This window comes from Xenopus laevis, chromosome 7L, assembly GCF_017654675.1.
Source record: "Xenopus laevis strain J_2021 chromosome 7L, Xenopus_laevis_v10.1, whole genome shotgun sequence".
Classification (NCBI taxonomy): Eukaryota; Metazoa; Chordata; class Amphibia; order Anura; family Pipidae; genus Xenopus; species Xenopus laevis.
In genome coordinates this window covers 2484909-2507592 of record NC_054383.1, presented here as the reverse complement: position 1 = coordinate 2507592, position 22684 = coordinate 2484909, and the positions used below count along the sequence as shown (strand labels likewise).

Below are 22684 nucleotides of genomic sequence, written 5' to 3'. Positions count from 1 at the left end.
AAAACACAGCAAACTTTGTGCCCATTTGTTTAGTAAAAACCCTATAATACACATTTATAAGAGACAATGGCAATCAATATTATTAAATAACATATTTATAAAGAGATATTTTCTGCACAGTGAAAGCTGGAGAGGGATTTAAGTATCCATGACATAGTGTGGCACAGACAAACATGTGCAAGTGCCGGATACAAAAGGTGAAAAGGGTCAGTACTTAGGAGCTTACACTCTAGTCTAGAGGGAGCAGGATAACACATGAGGTGCAGATGAGCCCTGTTGGGGCAGGTTAGTTAGAGACGTGTGTGCCCTGTGTGAGTTCTGTACTGAGTGTGTTATAAGACTCATGACAATGTATAATACAGTATGTGTTCCTTGGCTTTGTCTGTAGGGTGTAGGGATATAGTAGTTCCTTATGCTTCATGTCCTCTGCTTATTTATTCATTACACTCTGTATATGAGATTATCTCAGCAGAGTAATCATGGCAGCCCCCATGCATATGAATAAACACAAATGAGTAGATAAATAGCTTTTCTAAAATATTTCCTAACCCAGAAGAACATTAGTACAACCCTATTTCTTTCCTCCTGACAACTCCCTCCACTACTTTGCGCAAACCTCCCAAATTTTAAGACACCTGTTTGGCGATAGAAACCACGTCCACTGTTGTAGCCATGCTTCCATGATTAGCATGTATGTTTGCAAACTCGCCCCCTTTTTACATCACATTTAGTGGTTTTTACAGGCTCCCCTCTGCAAATTCTCAAGGTTGCCATGGGCCTTGAATGCAGAAAATTAGTGGGTGATGTCACAATCTCGCCTGCAAGCTTTCATTTGACAGGTGATTCTGGACTGCGGCCAGCCAGGTGAAAATCGGGACTGTCCTGCACAATGGCGGACACTTGGGAGGTCACAATGATCACAAACTGGCCAGCAGGTGGCGCTGTTGTAACAAAATGCATTAATTTTAACAGTATGTGTACCCCTTAATATCTTGGAATTAAAAAAAATAATGAATGTAAATGATTATCCTTTAATGTGACCAATAAGTTCCATCCCAAGGGTTGCAAGAACCAACTGGAATCTGATGGAAGCCTGCAGGGTGCATGAGGCTTAGTGCAAATGGTGGGAATCTGCCGCGGGGTACCGAGCAGGGGCTTAAATTTGGGCCAGGCCAGACATCCATTGCAGGACACACAGGGAAGTGGGGACACAGACAAATGACACAGAAAATTTTCATAGGTTAAAATTGCTCACAATAAAATATATTTTCACTGATAAAACTGGGCAGCAGCCTCGGTTATTATAATATCTTATATATAAAGTTGCTGCGCGCTGCCCAGACATTGTGTCACAGACCCCACCTCCTACCTGGGAATCCTGAAGGCTGTTTTCACCTTTAGCCTTTTTAGTAGATAGTACACATTTCACCTGCTCCCATAGGCCCCAGAACCGCAGGAAGGAAACCGGAAGGAACACACAGAGTTAATAGCAGATATGATTTGCACTAAAGGGGGTTCAGCTTTGATTACATTCAGCACAGTATAAGGCTATAACTTATTGAATCCCCAGTGCATTCCTTCTATGTGAACTTGTATTTATACATATGGATGGGAGCTGCACTATTGCTTCCTATAGACAGCACTGTTTATATATATGTTATACAGTTACTGTCTGTGTGTATATGATATGGGGGTGTCTATATATTATACAGTTACTGTCTGTGTGTATATGATATGGGGGTGTCTATATATTATACAGTTACTGTCTGTGTGTATATGATATGGGGGGTGTCTATATATTATACAGTTACTGTCTGTGTGTATATGATATGGGGGTGTCTATATATTATACACTTACTGTCTGTGTGTATATGATATGGGGGTGTCTATATATTATACAGTTACTGTCTGTGTGTATATGATATGGGGGTGTCTATATATTATACAGTTACTGTCTGTGTGTATATGATATGGGGGTGTCTATATATTATACAGTTACTGTCTGTGTGAATATGATATGGGGGTGTCTATATATTATACAGTTACTGTCTGTGTGTATATGATATGGGGGTGTCTATATATTATACAGTTACTGTCTGTGTGTATATGATATGGGGGTGTCTATATATTATACACTTACTGTCTATATATTATACAGTTACTGTCTGTGTGTATATGATATGGGGGTGTCTATATATTATACAGTTACTGTCTGTGTGTATATGATATGGGGGTGTCTATATATTATACAGTTACTGTCTGTGTGTATATGATATGGGGGGTGTCTATATATTATACAGTTACTGTCTGTGTGTATATGATATGAGGGTGTCTATATATTATACAGTTACTGTCTGTGTGTATATGATATGGGGGTGTCTATATATTATACAGTTACTGTCTGTGTGTATATGATATGGGGGTGTCTATATATTATACACTTACTGTCTGTGTGTATATGATATGGGGGTGTCTATATATTATACAGTTACTGTCTGTGTATATATGATATGGATATGGGGGTGACACTGTGTCTATATATATAATATATATATATAGCAGAAAAGTAGAAAATACCCGCACTCCTTCACTTGTATTTTTTTGCCGGGTGCTAGGTCAAATATAGTTATATATGAAAAAATGGCAGAAAGGACCAGCACTCAAGGATCCTTGATAAAGACCCCAAAGAGGGTCGAAACGTTGGAGACACTGTGAGTTTTTGAATAAACCGTTGAATTTTTTGGAACACGGAGTGCTGGTCCTTTCTGCCATTTTTTCATATATATATAGATATATATATATATGTGTATTATACAGTTACTGTCTGTGTATACATTGTGTCTATGGAATAGCCCATCATTTATCCCTGCATTACGCAATAGAAAACAAGGACTTTCCGTACAGAACCTGTGAGACACAAAGGGCCCATGTCAATGTCAGGCTGAAGATTACCCTTGCTGTACCTGATAGAGGCCTATGGTTGCATAGAAGGCTTCCTTGCCCAGTTTGTCGGTAAAACCATAACTCTGGTTGCTTGAGACCATGGCGCTAGATCCAAAGCTTCCAAGTCTTTTGGATGTCGGGGTACTCAGGGGGGAGGTTCCTGAAGTATTCTGTGGAGGCAGATTGGGTGCTGATAAGACTTTATGCCGAAATCATCAATCAAGTTTCATGCATTTGTCTCAATGTTTGTGTTTATATGTGTGGCAATTGCCATTACTTTATCCATACATTCTGCACTGACTGTACAGTATGAGCGCAGAGGTTTTAGTATACACAAAACATTCCGTCAGTGTTTATTTATACATGTGGCTGAAAGCTGCCATAATGTATTCTTCAGTACACTATGAGGGTATATTAGGCAGCCTGCAGCCAGCTTGTATATATTTAGCCAAACCAAAGGGAAAACAATTGTTACCTTTTGATCCTTGAGAATGGTGATATCTGCATAGTTAATGTGCCACCAATTGTCACTATTAAAATGCTTCTTAAGCTTCCACTTTTGCATCACAAGGAAAATGAGAAAGATTAACCCTCCCACCGCTGTGAGCACAAAGGTGGCAATCAGCGCGATCACTGGGGTATCTGGGAATGACAAGAGAGCAGTAGAGAAATATTAATTACAGGGTAGGTACTTCCAGCCTTATATTCCCCAGAAACAACTGAAGGTTGGGTTACTGGCTCCCCATACCAATACGGAACAGCAAATGACATGAATATTAGGGATGCAACGAATCCAGGATTCAGTTCGAATCCTTCTGCCCGGCCGAACCGAATCCGAATCCGAATTTGCATATGCAAATTAGGGATGGGGAGGGAAATCACGTGACTTTTCGTCACAAAACAAGGAAGTACATTTTTTTCCCCCTTCCCACCCCTAATTCGGATTCGGTTCGGTATTCGGCCGAATCTTTCACAAAGGATTCGGGGATTCGGCTGAATCCGAAATAGTGTATTCGGTGCATCCCTAATGAATATACAGTTCTCCGATCATAACTCCCCTATGCATTGTTGTTATATAACATATACCATAGTTACTTTGCCCCACAGCAAAATCAGTTAAAGGTTCCCACCCCAGCTAACCAAGTGAAGGTGCCATGATATGTACACATATATAGAAACTCAACATCATATATAAACATAGCATCAATAATGATTCTAGCAGCTGCTATATTCCATATAATATGCTTGGCTCCATGCAGAAGCAACAGACAAGTCTTTCTTTTCCTCCCTTTTCCTTGCATGCAAACACAATAAAAATTTTCAGAGAATAACTGTCTTTACCCACATGTATTATATAGGAAGTGATATTCTGAAACAATTAGTAATCGGTTTTCATTTTTTATTATTTGTGTTTTTGACTTATTTAGCTTTTTATTCAGCAGCTCTCCAGTTTGTAATTTCAGCCGTCTGGTTGCTAGGGTCCAAATTCCCCTAGAGACCATGGAGTGATTTGAATAAGAGACTGGAATATGAATAGGAGAAGGGCTGAATAGAAGGATAAGTAATAAAAAGCACCAATAACAATACATCTGTAACCTTACAGAACATTTGTTTATGGATTTAAAAGAGTCAGAAGGAGACTGCAAATAATTAAAAAATAATTAATGAAGATCTGAAAAGTTGCTTAGAATTGATCTTTTTATAACTTACTAAAAGTTAAAAGAAAGGTGAACAATCCCTTTAAGCCTATTTAAAGGGGTTGTTCACCTTCCAACACTCTTTCAGTTGGATTCAGACAGGTCACTAGAAATAAAGACTTTTTCCCATTTCTTTCTATTTTCTGTGTGTTTCTAATATTGAAGTGTAAAGTGTCATTTTTCACCTTCTAAAGCAGCTCTGGGAGGGGGGGTCGTCGACCCTGTAAACTGTTCTAAACTGATACATTTAGTTGATCCATTTCTTATCTTTGTCCCTGCTGAGCAGAATCCCTGGGTTTCATTACAGGCAGATGTTAGAATTGATACAATACTCCAGAGATGAAAACACATGGCACTCAGAACGCTTCACTCTCCGAAGTCGCCCGAAGGGAGGAAGTTTGGGGAGATCAGCCGCCCGAAGAAGAGGGCTTCTCATCTATCTCAGCCCTAAGGGTAAGGCCAGACGAGGAGATTCGGGGAGATTTTATCGCCTGGCGACTTACCGCCATGTCTTTTGCGCGACTATCTCCACGAACTGCCTCAGCGTCTTTTCCGCATCGGCTACAGCGCAAAATCGCCTTCGCTAATGCACACACGGCGATGCGTTTTCAATAGTCTATTATTATTATTCTGGGGTATTATACATAGACTATTGAAAACGCATCGCAGCGTGTGCATTAGCGCAGGCGACTTTTCATTCTAGCCTATGCGGAAAAGACGCTGAGGCAGTTCGGGGAGATAGTCACGCAAAAGACGTGGCGATAAGTCGCCAGGCGACAAAATCTCCCCGAATCTCCTCGTCTGGCCTTACCCTAAATGTTGCAAAACTGTAACAATTTAGAGTCTGCACCTGAATTACTGAGCAGCCAGACTCAAACACCAGAGACAGGTTCCAACTTTGATTTTGGAAAAACTGTAAAAAAAAAAAAAAAAAAAATGGAAAGTAACTGAAAAATGTCTCTGGAGAACAATCTGAAAACCATTGAACTGAAAAAAGGTGTTTGGAAGGTGAACAACCCCTTTAAAATGTTATTATTTGTTAATTACTCTTTAGTCCCTTTAATTTGCTAATTATAAAGTGTGAGTGACTTTATAACCACCAGTCATCAGTCAATGATTAAATTGTAACTGCAGATCCAGAATTTAAGGCTTGGCCCACAGTTAATCATTGGCTAATGATTAGTAATATAAAGCTCTGTACTATTGCTTCTTTTTTATAATCAAGTACAGTGGGTACTTACTGAACCTTGGATATCCCGATATTTGCTCTTTAACCCCCTCCCGCCCCCATTTATAGCTGGGGATAGATAAAAGCAAAGCTGCGGATTAAACATTATCAATGTCTGATATGAAATACGTTTCAAACTAAACATCTCCTCACAAATGGCCCTAGTTTTACTTGCATGGAGTTGTAGTTTGCTTTGATTGTTTGCAGTCACATTGCTCCACCACAACACACAACAAATGGGAATTTTAATAATGTACCTGTTACGGACGCTTGGCAGAACTCGTTTTGGAATCCACATTGAGGCCTGTCCTTGGGGAGACTGCTTCCTGGCCAGTTAATGAAAGGGAGTGCTGAGGTGGGACTAAACCAATCAACATATAGTTGCATTAGGTTGAGCACAATTTCTACTTCCATTATACAGTGAATAAAGTAGCCCCTCGTAAAATATAAGGATATTAGAAGTTACAGAGGAGTTTCATGACCATATAAAAGTACGAGGCCGAAGGCCGAGTGTTTTTATACAGGTCATGGAACTCCGAGGTAACTTCTAATATCCTCATATTTTACAACTGGGGGTACTTTATTTATTATAATACACAAATTTCGGTGAGTCATGTGACAGAAATGACATCAGAACTCACCGTTTATAACTGATGACATCAGAACTCACCGTTTATAAGGATATAATTTACAGGATATTCATGGCTTTTGTGTATTATATATATATATATATACAGTATATAGGAAGGGAACAACATATGCAGAATATATAGGATATGTGTCCAACCTACTGGCTATGCTCTGAGATGATTAGTAGATGGGTGACCATGAGCAAGGTCACCTAAATATAACCCCTCTGCACACAAATTATTTCTTCTAATATTATAAATCACAATATACCTTTAGCAATATACAGTACCCCCCATCAGTGGCGTAAATAGATGTTACTGGACCCCAAATTAAAATGAAAGTTTGGGACACAAAAACATTGGTAAGTCGTCCTATTCTACCAAGATATATTGAAATTGTTCATTAATTAGGGACTCACTGGGGCCTCTACATCTTTAGGCATTCATTTGTCACTGCACTTTACTTGCCATGGTTTAGGTATTACATATGAAATGAACACTGTGTTTATCCTGACATGTTCTGGGATGTATTATAATTTAAATTAACATGGAACTGGCCCTGTATTAATCTACTGTGTGTTCTGGGGTATTATACATGGAATTGACACTGTATTTATCTGCTGTGTGTTCTGGGGTATTATACATGGAATTGGCCCTGTATTTATCTGCTGTGTGTTCTGGGGTATTATACATGGAATTGACACTGTATTTATCTGCTGTGTGTTCTGGGGTATTATACATGGAATTGGCCCTGTATTTATCTGCTGTGTGTTCTGGGGTATTATACATGGAATTGGTACTGTATTTATCTGCTGTGTGTTCTGGGGTATTATACATGGAATTGGCCCTGTATTTATCCTGCTCTGTGTTCTGGGGTATTATACATGGAATTGACACTGTATTTATCTGCTGTGTGTTCTGGGGTATTATACATGGAATTGGCACTGTATTTATCTGCTGTGTGTTCTGGGGTATTATACATGGAATTGGCACTGTATTTATCTGCTGTGTGTTCTGGGGTATTATACATGGAATTGGCCCTGTATTTATCTGCTGTGTGTTCTGGGGTATTATACATGGAATTGGTCCTGTATTTATCTGCTGTGTGTTCTGGGTATTATACATGGAATTGGCCCTGTATTTATCTGCTGTGTGTTCTGGGGTATTATACATGGAATTGGCACTGTATTTATCTGCTGTGTGTTCTGGGTATTATACATGGAATTGGCACTGTATTTATCTGCTGTGTGTTCTGGGTATTATACATGGAATTGGCCCTGTATTTATCTGCTGTGTGTTCTGGGGTATTATACATGGAATTGGCACTGTATTTATCTGCTGTGTGTTCTGGGGTATTATACATGGAATTGGCCCTGTATTTATCTGCTGTGTGTTCTGGGGTATTATACATGGAATTGGCACTGTATTTATCTGCTGTGTGTTCTGGGGTATTATACATGGAATTGGCACTGTATTTATCTGCTGTGTGTTCTGGGGTATTATACATGGAATTGGCACTGTATTTATCTGCTGTGTGTTCTGGGGTATTATACATGGAATTGGCACTGTATTTATCTGCTGTGTGTTCTGGGGTATTATACATGGAATTGGCACTGTATTTATCTGCTGTGTGTTCTGGGGTATTATACATGGAATTGGCACTGTATTTATCTACTGTGTGTTCTGGGGTATTATACATGGAATTGGCCCTGTATTTATCTGCTGTGTGTTCTGGGGTATTATACATGGAATTGGCACTGTATTTATCTGCTGTGTGTTCTGGGGTATTATACATGGAATTGGCACTGTATTTATCTGCTGTGTGTTCTGGGGTATTATACATGGAATTGGTCCTGTATTTATCTGCTGTGTGTTCTGGGTATTATACATGGAATTGGCACTGTATTTATCTGCTGTGTGTTCTGGGGTATTATACATGGAATTGGCACTGTATTTATCTGCTGTGTGTTCTGGGGTATTATACATGGAATTAGCCCTGTATTTATCTGCTGTGTGTTCTGGGTATTATACATGGAATTGGCACTGTATTTATCCTGCTGTGTGTTCTGGGGTATTATACATGGAATTGGTCCTGTATTTATCTGCTGTGTGTTCTGGGGTATTATACATGGAATTGGCACGGTATTTATCTGCTGTGTGTTCTGGGGTATTATACATGGAATTGGCACTGTATTTATCCTGCTGTGTGTTCTGGGGTATTATACATGGAATTGGCCCTGTATTTATCCTGCTGTGTGTTCTGGGGTATTATACATGGAATTGGCACTGTATTTATCTGCTGTGTGTTCTGGGGTATTATACATGGAATAGGCACTGTATTTATCTGCTGTGTGTTTTGGGGTATTATACATGGATTGACCCTGTATTTATCCTGCTATTTGTCAACAAGCACCTGATGAAGGATATTTATATCCGAAACATGTTGTGAGAAACTACACTGAATTTGCCATGGGTCTCCAGATTTCATTCTTAAGCTCTATCAAATGTTGCCATTTTGACTTCACTGTAGATATCACCCCATCCTTATTCCCCAGGACCAGGGCCGCCATCAGGGGGGACAAGTGTCCCAGGCCCAGGCCTGAAGGGGGCCCAGCAGTGCTGCATTTTTGAAAGAGCCGAGCCCCCCTTACGAGCGCCCGAGCCGTGCGGCCATTTCGCAGGTTGCCGAATGCGGAAGTGCCGAAAAGCCGAACAGCCGAAGTGCCGAAAAGACCCGAAGTCATGAAAACAGCTGTAATTGAAGTCCTCAAGTGGTGAAAAGTCCTGAAGTCACAAAAGGAGGCGAAGTTGAAGTCCTGAAGCCTTGAGTTCAATTCTACTGAACACCAGTTTGTGTTTTTTTATTTTTAATCCCGTGGCCAACAATGTATTATTTTAATATTCTATAGGCCCCTGCCACCAATGTTTTTTTTTTGTTTTTTTTTTCTAACTTGTAAGGGGGCCCCTGCCACCAATGTTTTTTTGTTTTTTTTTAAATTTACATTTTTTTTCTTCATTTTTTTTGGGGCCCCAATTTTTTTTAACTTATAAGGGGGGCCCTGACCATCAATAGCTTTTTATAACTTGTGTGTGTGGGGGTTACTTTTTGTGTGGTCTTTTAACTGTGATGTGGAGTGGGCTTGATATGGGGTGGGGCTTGGGCATGAGGGTGGGCGGGGCCCCAAAAATTTTGGTGTAAGGGGCCCCGTTATTTCTAATGGCGGCCCTGCCCAGGACTGCAATGATTCCCAGGAACAAGCGCCTTGAACTTACATAATAGTTTTCTTGTGGCTATCGAAGCGCAGCACAGGAACAAATCTGGACGTATTATCAGAATGCTGCAGATCATACACTGCATAGTCGATGAATCTCTCTCCATTATCATCAATGCTCAGTGACCCCGTGATCCCTAAATGACAAAAATGAGCACAACATGTCTGGAAATCTCACATTGATCAGACCCCTTCAAGCAGCTGAAGCAAAGTCATTTACAATTTGGGTTTTTTGTGAGTTACGGTCTATCCTTTCAGTACATTATTGTTGGAATACTGTTTATTTATGATATTGTTCTGATAATCTTTGAGTCAGTTTAAGGTAGAAAATTGCTTTCTGCACTAAATTGTTTATTAGTACCTTCTCAGGAATACACACTAATAACACTGATATACATTCAGCCAGTACACAGCTTTTGTACCAAAATATACTGTAGTACTATGCCCTTGCCCTCCAATAGGAAATTGTATCATTCCTAAGCCAAAATACAGAGCTGGAGCAAATATCCCTCCTTCTACCAATTCTGCCTATTAAAGAGGCCCAAGCTTACCATAAAAATCTGTTCTGTTGTAGCCTTTTATACTTTCCACCAATGCTCTGCCATCTGATGGGTTCTTTCCTTGCCGGAAAATCTCCTTCAGGCCCAAAGCATATAGCAGGACAGAGTCATAGAGATATGCAGAATAGGGACTCACCTAGAGGCAAAATTATAAAGACAAATATGCTCTGTTTATTGCGGAACATTGAGTGGGGTGGGCTGTTGAACATACTGTGTCCCTGCATTAGAGGGGTATGTGGCCCTGTGACATCACATGGAGCACAGTGTAAACCTTAAAAGGGGTTGTTCACCTTTAAATCAACTGTTAGTATGATGTAGAGAGGGATATTCTGAGACAATTTGCAATTTGTTTTCATCTTTTATTATTTATGGTTTTTGAGTTATTTAGCTTTTTATTCAGCAGCTCTCCAGTTTGTAATTCCAGCCATCTGGTTGCTAGGGTCCAAATTCCCCTAGCAACCATGCATTGATTTGATAAGTGACTGGAATATGAATAGGAGAGGCCTGAATAGAAAGATGAATAATACAAAGTAACAATAACAATAAATGCTTAGCCTTACAGAGCATTTGTTTTTAGATGGGGTCAGTGACCCCCATTTCAAAGCTGGAAAGAAAAAGGCAAATGAATCAAAAACTATTGAAAAAATAATGAAGACCAATTAAAAACCTGGCCATTCTGAAAATTACTAAAAGTGAACTTAAAGGTGAACGTAAATGGTTCACCTGTAAGTAAACTTTTAATATGTCATAGAATGGCCAATTCTAAGCAACTTTTAAATTGGTCTTCATTATTTGCTTTTTACAGTTTTTTTAATCACTTGCCTTTTTCTTCTGACTCTTTCCAGATTTCAAATGGGGGTCACTGACCCCATCTAAAAACAAATGCTCTGTAAGGCTACAAATTTGTTGTTATTGCTACTTTGTATTGCTCATCTTTCTATTCAGGTCCTCTACTGTTCATATTCCTGCCTCTTATTCAAATCAGTGCATGGTTGCTAGGATAATTTGGACCCTAGCAACTAAATTGTTGAAATTGCAAACTGGAGAGCTGATGCGCTAAATAAGTCAAAAACCACAAATAATAAAAAATGAAAACCAATTATAAATTGTCTCAGAATATCCCTCTCTACATCATACTAAAAGATAACTTAAAGGAGAAGGAAAGCTACGGAGGCATTTTATTGCCAATAGATTAGCTGCAATAGAGCAAGCTAGAATGCTATATTTATTCTGTAGAATGCTTTACCATACCTGAGTAAACAGCTCTAGAAACTCTCTATTTGTTTAGAATAGGAGCTGCAGTATTAACGTGGTGTGACATCACTTCCTGCCTGAGTCTCTCCCTGCTCTGGGCTCAGATTACAGTAGAGAAGGGAGGGGGCGGGGGAAGAGGAGCAAACTGAGCATGCTCTTGCCCAGGGCAATGAGGTTTAAGCTGAAAACAGGAAGTCTGATACAGAAGCCCATGAGTACACAATAGAAGGAAAGAAATGCAGTGTTTCTTTTGACAGGGGACTCAGAGCAGCACTACTTTGGGGGTTCACTGGTATATTTAGATGGACCTTTCTGATAAGGCTTACTTAGTTTTAACCTTTCCTTCTCCTTTAAAGGTGAACAACCCCTTTAAGTTGTGGAATAGACACACATTGGGGCAGATTTACTAAGCTCGAGTGAATAGTTCGAAATCAAAAAATATTGAATTTCTAAGTAATTTTTTAGGTACTTCAACCATCGAATTGGTCATCTGTGATCGCATTTGATCGAATCGAATGATTCGAACGATACGAAGTAAAAATCGTTTGACCATTCGATAATCAAAGCACTGTCTCTTTAAAAAACTTTGACTTCGTACTTCGCCAAATTAAAGCTACCGAAGTCCAATGTTAGCCTATGGGGACCATCCGCTGCACTTTTCTACGTTTTTTTTGGTCGAATAAAAACCCTTCGATCAATCGCTTAAAATCGTTCGAATCGTTCGATTCTAAAGATTTCATCCTTCGATCTAAAGATTTTTATTCGATCGTTTGATGGAAGCTTTTGCGCTAAAATCCTTCGAATCTGATATTCGAATTCGAAGGATTTTACTTCAAGGGTCGAATTCGAGGGTTTATTAACCCTTGAAATTCGACCCTTGATAAATCTGCCCCTTTGAGTTCCATCTAAAATCCATGCATTTTCCATCACTGCACTAAATGCATTTAGATCTCCCCCAGACAAAAAAATCAAAATCCACTGCATAAGCCCCCCCCCCCCCCGAAGTGTCTCTAATATTCTGCTTTAGTCGGGAACACTTGTGTGAATGTTTGGTCATATTAGGTTTATATTTTTATAAATGTGCCCCAATGGGAAGGAACAAAAGGAGGGTATGGAAAGGTAAAGTAGGAAGAAAATCATCACACCTGGGCTTCCGAAATGATTTCGCTATAAAACGGGGCCTCCGTAAGCTTATGATACACCTCCTTCATGAAGGCCGCGTAGCTATAGGTAGAATTGAGGGCTAACATCAGCACTGCCTCATAGGCTTTCAAGATAACCTCATTCTCACTTTTCAGGGTGTCTTTCCAGAAATTGTCCTGTAAGTAAACACACGTATGATTGACATACAGCCCTAGTCAATAGGATATTCCATAATAGCACTGCAACATATTAACCTGAAAAGCATCCAGAGGGCAGACCTGAAATATTAACTTAGGGGCCGATTCACTAACTTTGAGTGAAGGATTCGAAGTTAAAAAACTTCGAATTTCGAAGTTTGTTTTGGGCTACTTCGACCATCGAATGGGCTACTTCGACCTTTGACTACGACTACGACTTCGATTTGAAGGATTCGAAGTAAAAATCGTACGACTATTCGACCATTCGATAGTCGAAGTACTGTCTCTTTAAAAAAAACTTCGACCCCCTAGTTCGCCATCTAAAAGCTACCGAAGTCAATGTTAGCCTATGGAGAAGGCCCCCATAGGCTTGGCTAACTTTTTTTGATCGAAGGATAATCCTTCGATCGTTGGATTTAAATCCTTCGAATCATTCGATTCAAAGGATTTAATCGTTCTATCGATGGAATTATCGATTGTACTATCTGCCCTAAATCCTTCGACTTCGATATTCGAAGTCAAAGGATTTTAATTCCTAGTCGAATATCGAGGGTTAATCGAGGGATAATCGGCCCCTTAATGAAACATGATGTTACTTGATCTAATGTTTTTTCATGTTATTTTCATGTATTTATGTGTTTGATGGTACAGGTATTGGACCTATTTCCAGATAACAGATCTTTCCATAATTTGGATCTTTGTACCTTTAGTCTACTAGAAAATCATATAAACATTAAATAAACCCAATAGACTGGTTTTGCTTCCAATAAGGATTAATTATATCTTAGTTGGGATACTGTTTTATTATTATTATTATTACTACACAGAAAAAAATAATCATTTTTATAAATTTGGATTATTTGGATAAAAGGGAGTCTATGGGAGATGGCCTTTCCGTAATTCTGAGCTTTCATTATAACAGGTTTCCGGAAAACGGATCCCATACCTGTATAATCATTAAGTAGCAACAGCTCAACGCATGGATCCTTAGCTAGAGAAAGCATCCCTTGTTTCTAAATAATTCTGCATGTGAAAAACAAAATTGTGCTTTATTAACTGTAACTTAGCATTAGCACTGGTGATTCTTATTTCAGTTAATTCTTAGAAAGGCAAATTGGAGGAGGATTTCTGAAATTCTGAGGCTGCAAAAAATGTGTAAAACTCCTGAAATCTCCCATGCCATTGCCGTTAAAGGAATTGTTCAGTATAAAAATAAAAACTGGGTAAATAGACAGGCTGTGCAAAATAAAAAATGTTTCTAATATAGTTAGTTAGCCAAACATGTAATGTATAAAGGCTGGAGTGACTGGATGTGTACAGGGTCGGACTGGGAGGCCCGGGGCCCACCGGGACTGCTGTCCAGGGGCCCCCCGCCGGCCCCCGCCCCCCTACGGCCCCCGCCACCCTACTAAAGCCTGTCGGCCCAGCCGTTCGGCGCGAATGCGCAACAACGCCACACGGCGCGCATGCGCAGGCGGCGCTGCGCATCGCCGGAATTAAAAAAAAATTTAGTGATTGGAAATATCGGGAGAAGGGTTCTGGCCCGGCGGGGGCCCACAAGGGTCGGGGCCCACCGGGTTTTTTCCCGGTATCCCGCCGGGCCAGTCCGACACTGGATGTGTAACATAATAGCCAGAACTCTACTTCCTGCTTTTCAGCTCTCTTGCTTTCCACTGATTGGTTACCAGGCAGTAACCAATCAGAGACTTGACATGGGTCATCACTGCTTTTGAATCTGAGCTGAATACTGAGGATCAATTGCAAACTCACTGAACAGTTATGTCCCATGTGGGCCCCCCTTATAGTCACTGACTAACTCAGAGTTAGAGAGCTGAAAAGTAGTGTTCTGGCTATTATGTTACACATCCAGTCACTCCATTCTTTATACATTACATTTTTGGCTAATTAACTATATTAGATACATTATTTATTTTGCACAGTCTATCTATTTACCCAGTTTTTATTTTTATACTGGACTGTTCCTTTAAATCCTTCCAGTACTACTTACCATGAAACCGCTGACCTCAAACTGTTGTACCATAATAAAAACGTATTTTCCGTCCGTTAACCCTTGTTTTTCAGCTTCAATCAGAATGGATCTTGCATCGACTGAGCTGGTCACTAAAACGATCACTGAAAAAACACGAGGTAAAGACGATCACTGCGCCACTGCTAGTCTTATTACCCTTTATTAATGCTACTTATAATCAGAAATCAGAAAAACCAATACAGTAAACGTGCATTCTCATCATTCGTTTTATTGATCTAGAGAACTACTTGTCAGCTCTCAGTTTAAATCCCTGGATGGGCAAGAAGTCAAATAGTTTTTTATAAAAAAAAAAAAACAATAAGGGCTACTACGTTACTTATGTTTACAAAAACTGGACGTATAGTGCTAATTATTTTGTCTTTATTTTTCCCTTATTTATTTCCTTTAAATTCTTATTCTTTCCTTACTGGAACAATTACATTTGTAATGTTAAGAAGAGGCAGACAGAAGCTGGTTAAACACAATGGTGTATGGCTCTGTTCTAAACTAAAAATTATAGATAAAAATAAAGAAATAAAAAGTTTTAAAGTGTTCTCTCCCTGGGTCCAAGGGTTAGCAATCTGTTTGGAGTATACGGAAAATTCTAAATAGGAAGAGATCCGCTACTAGTAAGGCAGTAGCCCAAGTATTTATAAAGTTAAAAAGACTTTATTGGGACATACGTAAGCCTAATACGTTTCATCAGCCTATTAGTAAGTGCCCATTCAGGCACGAAACGCGTTAGGCTTATGTATGTCCTAATAAAGGACACTATTAGTGGATCTCTTCTTAGAATTTTCTATGTACAACAGAAGCTGGTTGCCAAACTGTGGAGGATAAAGGAGTGGGGGACAAAAAGGGTTATTTAGTGGGGTCCCAGCCCCCTACACAAAATGATTATTCTGGGCCCCCAGCCAAAATCAAGGGCCACTTTGACACATAATTAAAACATGTGTGTGGGGAAAGTCACCTGTTGCCCCAAACAGAACAGCCAGGCCTCCCCTGTGGCTACTGGTCTCTATAGTTCCACCACTGGGGCCATTTACCCTGAGCAGAAGAGCAGGAGGGCCCCCTTAGTACAACACTTGCAATATATACAATATAGAGTAGTTTCCATTTAAAACATTATAGCAGTACTGAGTACCTCTCGAGACAAGAGCCACAGCCTGAAGATTTTTCTGAAGACTATCTGGACTCACGGGGTCGTATTTTATCTTGGCGGTGACGGTGAAGTTGGCTGATAGGTGATTGTCCAGGGACTGCCATAGTTCATCGACTCTGTCCCAGGTGGACTCTGCCACTGCCCCACCAAACAAAGCTACGTAGTCCCATTTAAAAAAAAGCAGGGTTTTCACCAGAGCCTCCCCGATCCTCTGCAGGGGGGACACCATCTTGATATAAGTATCATACACCAGCCGGTCATCCAGCTTGGGGGTCTGACTGACAAAACCAAACATGGGGATGTTCCAGGAGGAAACCAGAAGACCCGTCACCTGGAAATTAGTAAGAAAATGAGATCCAAATAAGTTGCTGCTATAAGGGCTCCAACACACAGCATTTTTTTGGAGCGTTTGAGATGCATTGTTGAGCGCAACCAAACATATTGGCTAATTGATTCCACTGCATTCTGCCTGTGAGAGATCCCATAAAAGCATGGCAGTTTAAGTATTCCCTGTACTAAGCACAATTCAGCAGGAACAGTCCCCTAAGTTTGCTCATAGTCTGTACAGAGAGATCCCATAAAACTATGGCAGCATAGGTATTCCCTGTAATAAGCACAATTCAGCAGGAACAGTCCCTAAATTTGCTCATAATCTGTACAGAGAGATCCCATAAAACTATGGCACATAGGTATTCCCTGTACTAAGCACAATTCAGCAGGAACAGCCCCTAAGTTTGCTCATAGCCTGTATAGAGAGATCCCATAGAACTATACCACTATATATATTCTGATGTAATAACCACAATTCAGCTTGACAAATGAAGGTAGCTGAGACAAAATATCAATTAATACACTGTGACCAGGGGAATGTTTTACTGGACTGCAGAACATATTCATGCAGTTGGTCTGCACAATGCTATTTAACTGGTGGAGTTGTCTTTGAGGCTTGCTCTACTCCCACGATTTTTGCAGCTCCCCATCATTTTTGATCAAACATACTGAAGTTTCTCTGTCTACAGGTGGCATGGTGGGAACTGGATATACTATTTACTGCCATCTGCTGGCTGAAGATGGTATAGCAACTGATGTCCCCTTTGCGAAGTTTACTGTACCATAATTATCAGCACGTGCCAAGGGTGTAACAATGGAAGAAGCAGACGAGACCATGAGTTGGAGGGGTCCAGTGATACACTGATTGATAAGCAGTTTTAGTATGTGTTCAAAAAGGAATGAAAATGATGAAAAATTTATTAGGGGCCCTAAATTGATCAGAGTTCACCCCAGGCGTCTAGCCAGCAACACTGCTGATTTTGCTAATGAGTTGTACTTAGCACTTTATTTGCTGATAAGGTTGCATCCTAGCTGGTATTTTAATCCGCCCCCTGCTTTAAATTATAAGGATATTAGAAGTCACTGAGGGGTTGTTCTGTGACCATATAAAGGCACAAGGCTGCAGGCTGAGTTATACAGGGAACTCTGAGTATCACTCATGTATTATAAGGGATAATGTACCCCCTACTGTAAATGATAAGGATATTAGAAGTCACTGAGGGGTTGTTCTGTGACCATATAAAGGCACAAGGCTGCAGGCTGAGTTATACAGGGAACTCTGAGTATCACTCATGTATTATAAGGGATAATGTACCCCCTACTGTAAATGATAAGGATATTAGAAGTCACTGAGGGGTTGTTCTGTGACCATATAAAGGCACAAGGCTGCAGGCTGAGTTATACAGGGAACTCTGAGTATCACTCATGTATTATAAGGGATAATGTACCCCCTACTGTAAATGATAAGGATATTAGAAGTCACTGAGGGGTTGTTCTGTGACCATATAAAGGCACAAGGCTGCAGGCTGAGTTATACAGGGAACTCTGAGTATCACTCATGTATTATAAGGGATAATGTACCCCCTACTGTAAATGATAAGGATATTAGAAGTCACTGAGGGGTTGTTCTGTGACCATATAAAGGCACAAGGCTGCAGGCTGAGTTATACAGGGAACTCTGAGTATCACTCATGTATTATAAGGGATAATGTACCCCCTACTGTAAATGATAAGGATATTAGAAGTCACTGAGGGGTTGTTCTGTGACCATATAAAGGCACCAGGCTGCAGGCTGAGTTATACAGGGAACTCTGAGTATCACTTGTGTGTCATAAGGGATAATGTACCCCCTACTGTAAATGATAAGGATATTAGAAGTCACTGAGGGGTTGTTCTGTGACCATATAAAGGCACAAAGCTGCAGGCTGAGTTATACAGGGAACTCTGAGTATCACTCATGTATTATAAGGGATAATGTACCCCCTACTGTAAATGATAAGGATATTAGAAGTCACTGAGGGGTTGTTCTGTGACATATAAGGACACAAGGCTGCAGGGTGAGTTATACAGGGAACTCTGAGTATCACTCATGTATTATAAGGGATAATGTACCCACTACTGTAAATGATAAGGATATTAGAAGTCACTGAGGGGTTGTTCTGTGACCATATAAAGGCACAAGGCTGCAGGCTGAGTTATACAGGGAACTCTGAGTATCACTCATGTATTTTAAGGGATAATGTACCCCCTACTGTAAATGATAAGGATATTAGATGTCACTGAGGGGTTGTTCTGTGACCATATAAAGGCACAAGGCTGCAGGCTGAGTTATACAGGGAACTCTGAGTATCACTCATGTATTTTAAGGGATAATGTACCCCCTACTGTAAATGATAAGGATATTGGGATATTAGAAGTCACTGAGGGGTTGTTCTGTGACCATATAAAGACACAAGGCTGCAGGCTGAGTTATACAGGGAACTCTGAGTATCACTCATGTATTATAAGGGATAATGTACCCCCTACTGTAAATGATAAGGATATTAGAAGTCACTGAGGGGTTATTCTGTGACCATATAAAGGCACAAGGCTGCAGGCTGAGTTATACAGGGAACTCTGAGTATCACTCATGTATTATAAGGGATAATGTACCCCCTACTGTAAATGATAAGGATATTAGAAGTCACTGAGGGGTTATTCTGTGACCATATAAAGGCACAAGGCTGCAGGCTGTGTTATTCAGGGAACTCTGAGGGATTATGTTCCCTCTTCTGTAAATTATAAGGATATTAGAAGTCATTGAGGATCATAACAATTGTAAAGTAAATCAGCTGAAGTTGTTTAGGTGACTTCCATCTGCAACATTTAATGGTAAGAGTCTCCTCTACGGACCCATGTGGCTCTTTTACAAAATATTCCATGGACGGGACTATTCTCTGACAAAACAATGGTTCCTACCTCAGCCGCCTCAGGACACACAGGCCCAAACAGGGCAGAGATGTGGTGCTTCTGGTACTGAGAGATGAAGTTGCTGAGGGAGCGTTTGGAGTTGCAGCCACAGTCGGCATACACAAACTCCAATGTATTGTTATCCAGGAAGGACAAGTCCCACTCTTGGTTGATCTTTTCCACAGCCAATTGGATTGCTGAACCCAACCGTTGGGCGCTAAAAGGATAAGAGAAGTTCCAGGGTGCTTGGAATCCTACCACTATCTTAGAGCTTGAGCCTCCACTTCCAAGTCCAAGGGAAAAATTGAGGCTGGTGAGGGTCTGTATTTGCCCCTGGCAGTTGGGAGCATAGAGAATAAGAGCCGAAAGCAGCAGGGCAGATACCAATGCAGGAGGGGGGAGTAGTGAGAGGATTAGATAAGGAACATTGATTTCCCTCCTGGCCATGTCAGGGATCCTCTCTGCTCAAGAAGACTCCACTGCCTCTCCAGATGCCCTACTTATACCTGTGGCTGGAACCTTCCAATTAATTCTCATGTGACTCCAATTAATCAGCTCTAATTAGTAGGAGGCCACGGTCCCCAGCCTACTCTCTGTTTGTTCTGTAACCCTTTCATCCCAGAGATCTCTGCCTCAACTTGCTTGTTCTAACACCTGCTTTGGCACAGTATCGGTAAAGTAATTTCATCCTCTTGAGGAGTCTCAGTTGATTCCCTTTCATTCTCTGCTTATAAATTATCATCTGTTTTATATATATATACATATATATATATATATATATATATATATATATATATATATATATATATATATATATATATAGCACCAGCCATTGGGGCAGCACATCTGCAGAACAGAGGTCATTTCACAAATTGGTTCCTTGAGACTTATGAGAACTAAATCAAGAGAAATATTGTGGGGTCTGCCAGAATGGGACCCAGGCTATGCTTATCCCGGAGAGGCTTCCACTGGAGAGGCCCATACTGTTAGTGTCCAGCAGCAATTTAAAGGGAAATATATAGTGAATAAAGTACCCCCTCTTGTAAAATATAAGGATATTATAAGTTACCGAGGAGTTTCATGACCATATAAAAACACGAGGCCGAAGGTCGAGTGCTTTTATACAGGTCATGGAACTCCGAGGTAACTTCTAATATCCTCATATTTTGCAACTGGGGGTACTTTATTTATTATAATACACAAGTTTTAGGGAGTCATGTGACAGAAATGACATCAGAACTCACCGTTTATAACTGATGACATCAGAACTCACCGTTTATAAGGATATAATTTACAAGATATTCATGGCTTTTGTGTATTATATAAATATATAATTGTAATGTGGAATGAATCATCCCTGAGCCAGCACTTCCCTTTGTGAAATCAGTATCTTTTATTTAAATACACATTTTACAGTGCTCCAACGTCTGGTCCCTGCAAAAGGTCCCAGCATGGACCGAAACTTTGGAGCACTGTAAAATGTGTATTTAAATAAAAGATACTGATTTCACAAAGGGAAGTGCTGGCCCAGGGATGATTCCTTCCACGTTATGATTACATGATTGAAGATTGACCTTGCACCCCAGTGATTGCTCAGGTACAGTGCGGATACATAAGGATTATATATATCATATATATATTTCAATAAGGCACATTTTGTCATTAATATATGGCAATGAATAGCCAAAATATTACCGTTTGCAAGCATAGCATCATAAAAATAAACAGTGAAACTGCAACTCACTGTTTGTGGCCTGCTCAGTTTCTGTTATATAGTGACTATATATAAGTGCCCCCTCTTGTAAAATGTAAGGATATTATAAGTTAACAAGGAGTCCCATGACCATTTATATTAGATATATAAATATATTTTTATACAGGTCATGGATCTCCAAGGTGACTTCTAATATCTTCATATTCTGCAACAGGGGGTACTTTATTTATTACAATACACAAGTTTCAGTGAGTCATGTGACAGAAATGACATCACTAAGCTCCAATTATAACCAATGACATCACTTAGTACTATTTATTGGGATATCAGACAGCATCGCAAGACATTGCTGGAGCTCCTGACCTCCCCGTGCAGAGGGGGAGCACGGAGACCAGGGTCAGACTGGGGGGTAAGGTCCCAACGGGGCTGACATATCAGGGCCCCACCCTTAGTTGCGAGGCCGCCCCCCCCTCCGCCCACCTGCTTCTTGCCTTCCATACGCTATTGGGCAGAAGGAGGTCATGAGCACCAGCAATGTCTAGCGATGCTGTCTGGGTCAGCGGGGCCCATGAAGGCCGAGGCTCACCGGGTTTTTTCCAGTGTCCTGAAGGCAGCAGGAGAGGCCTTGTAACTGGGGGGGGGGGCGGCAGGGCCCTGATGTGTCAGCCATGGTGGGCCCTGACCCCCCCCCCTGACCCGACCCTGATCAGATTAGGAGATTCTAGATATTAATTGGCGGAGAAATAGAAATGAATCTACAGAATGTAGATGTGTGTGAGGGAATAATAGCCAATAAAGAACATGATTGTCCTGAGTGTCCTGTGAGGTAACCAGGAAGTACTTACAGCTAATGAGAGAGTGAGGGGGAGTGTCCTGTGAGGTAACCAGGAAGTACTTATAGCAAATGAGAGAGTGAGGGAGAGTGTCCTGTGAGGTAACCAGGAAGTACTTATAGCAAATGAGAGAGTGAGGGAAAGTGTCCTGTGAGGTAACCAGGGAGTACTTACAGCAAATGAGAGAGTAAGGGGGAGTGTCCTGTGAGGTAACCAGGAAATACTTACAGCTAATGAGAGAGTGAGGGAAAGTTTCCTGTGAGGTAACCAGGGAGTACTTACAGCAAATGAGAGAGTGAGGGAGAGTGTCCTGTGGGGTAACCAGGAAGTACTTACAGCAAATGAGAGAGTAAGGGGGAGTGTCCTGTGGGGAAACCAGGAAGTACTTATAGCAAATGAGAGAGTGAGGGAAAGTGTCCTGTGACATAACCAGGAAGTACTGTACCTACAGCCAATGAGAGGGTGGAGGGCAGGCCCGGACTGGCAATATGTGGGTTCTGGCAAATGCCAGAGGGGCTGCTATAAGGTGCCATAGAAAGTCACTATTTAGTGGGCTGGTGGGAGCTGTTTGAGCCTCTGTGTGGGCTGATTGGGCCTCTGTATAGCTGAAATGTCAGGGCCTATTTTAATTCTCAGTCCGGTCCTGGTGGAGGGTGTTTCCTTTCCAATACCCCCACCCAGAAATGTTGGCTGTTAGGATTCCAGGATTGGTATTTTGCAGTCCCTAGTAACCTGTGGGGCGAG

At 40.7% G+C, this 22684-nt stretch overlaps 1 protein-coding gene across 1 annotated transcript in view; it reads right to left on the bottom strand.

The window, feature by feature from the left end:
• Positions 1-19840, bottom strand: part of LOC108695697 (guanylate cyclase 2G) — a 29963-nt gene extending 10123 nt beyond the window's left edge. The window contains exons 1-9 of the mRNA XM_041570025.1: positions 19403-19840; positions 16097-16445; positions 14932-15056; positions 12729-12902; positions 10321-10465; positions 9771-9906; positions 6126-6229; positions 3419-3585; positions 2964-3113 (exon numbers count right to left, since the gene is read on the bottom strand). Coding sequence (XP_041425959.1) covers positions 2964-3113; positions 3419-3585; positions 6126-6229; positions 9771-9906; positions 10321-10465; positions 12729-12902; positions 14932-15056; positions 16097-16445; positions 19403-19840 — 1788 coding nt within the window. The remainder of the gene's footprint in view (positions 1-2963; positions 3114-3418; positions 3586-6125; positions 6230-9770; positions 9907-10320; positions 10466-12728; positions 12903-14931; positions 15057-16096; positions 16446-19402) is intronic.
• Positions 19841-22684: the final 2844 nt, after the last annotated feature.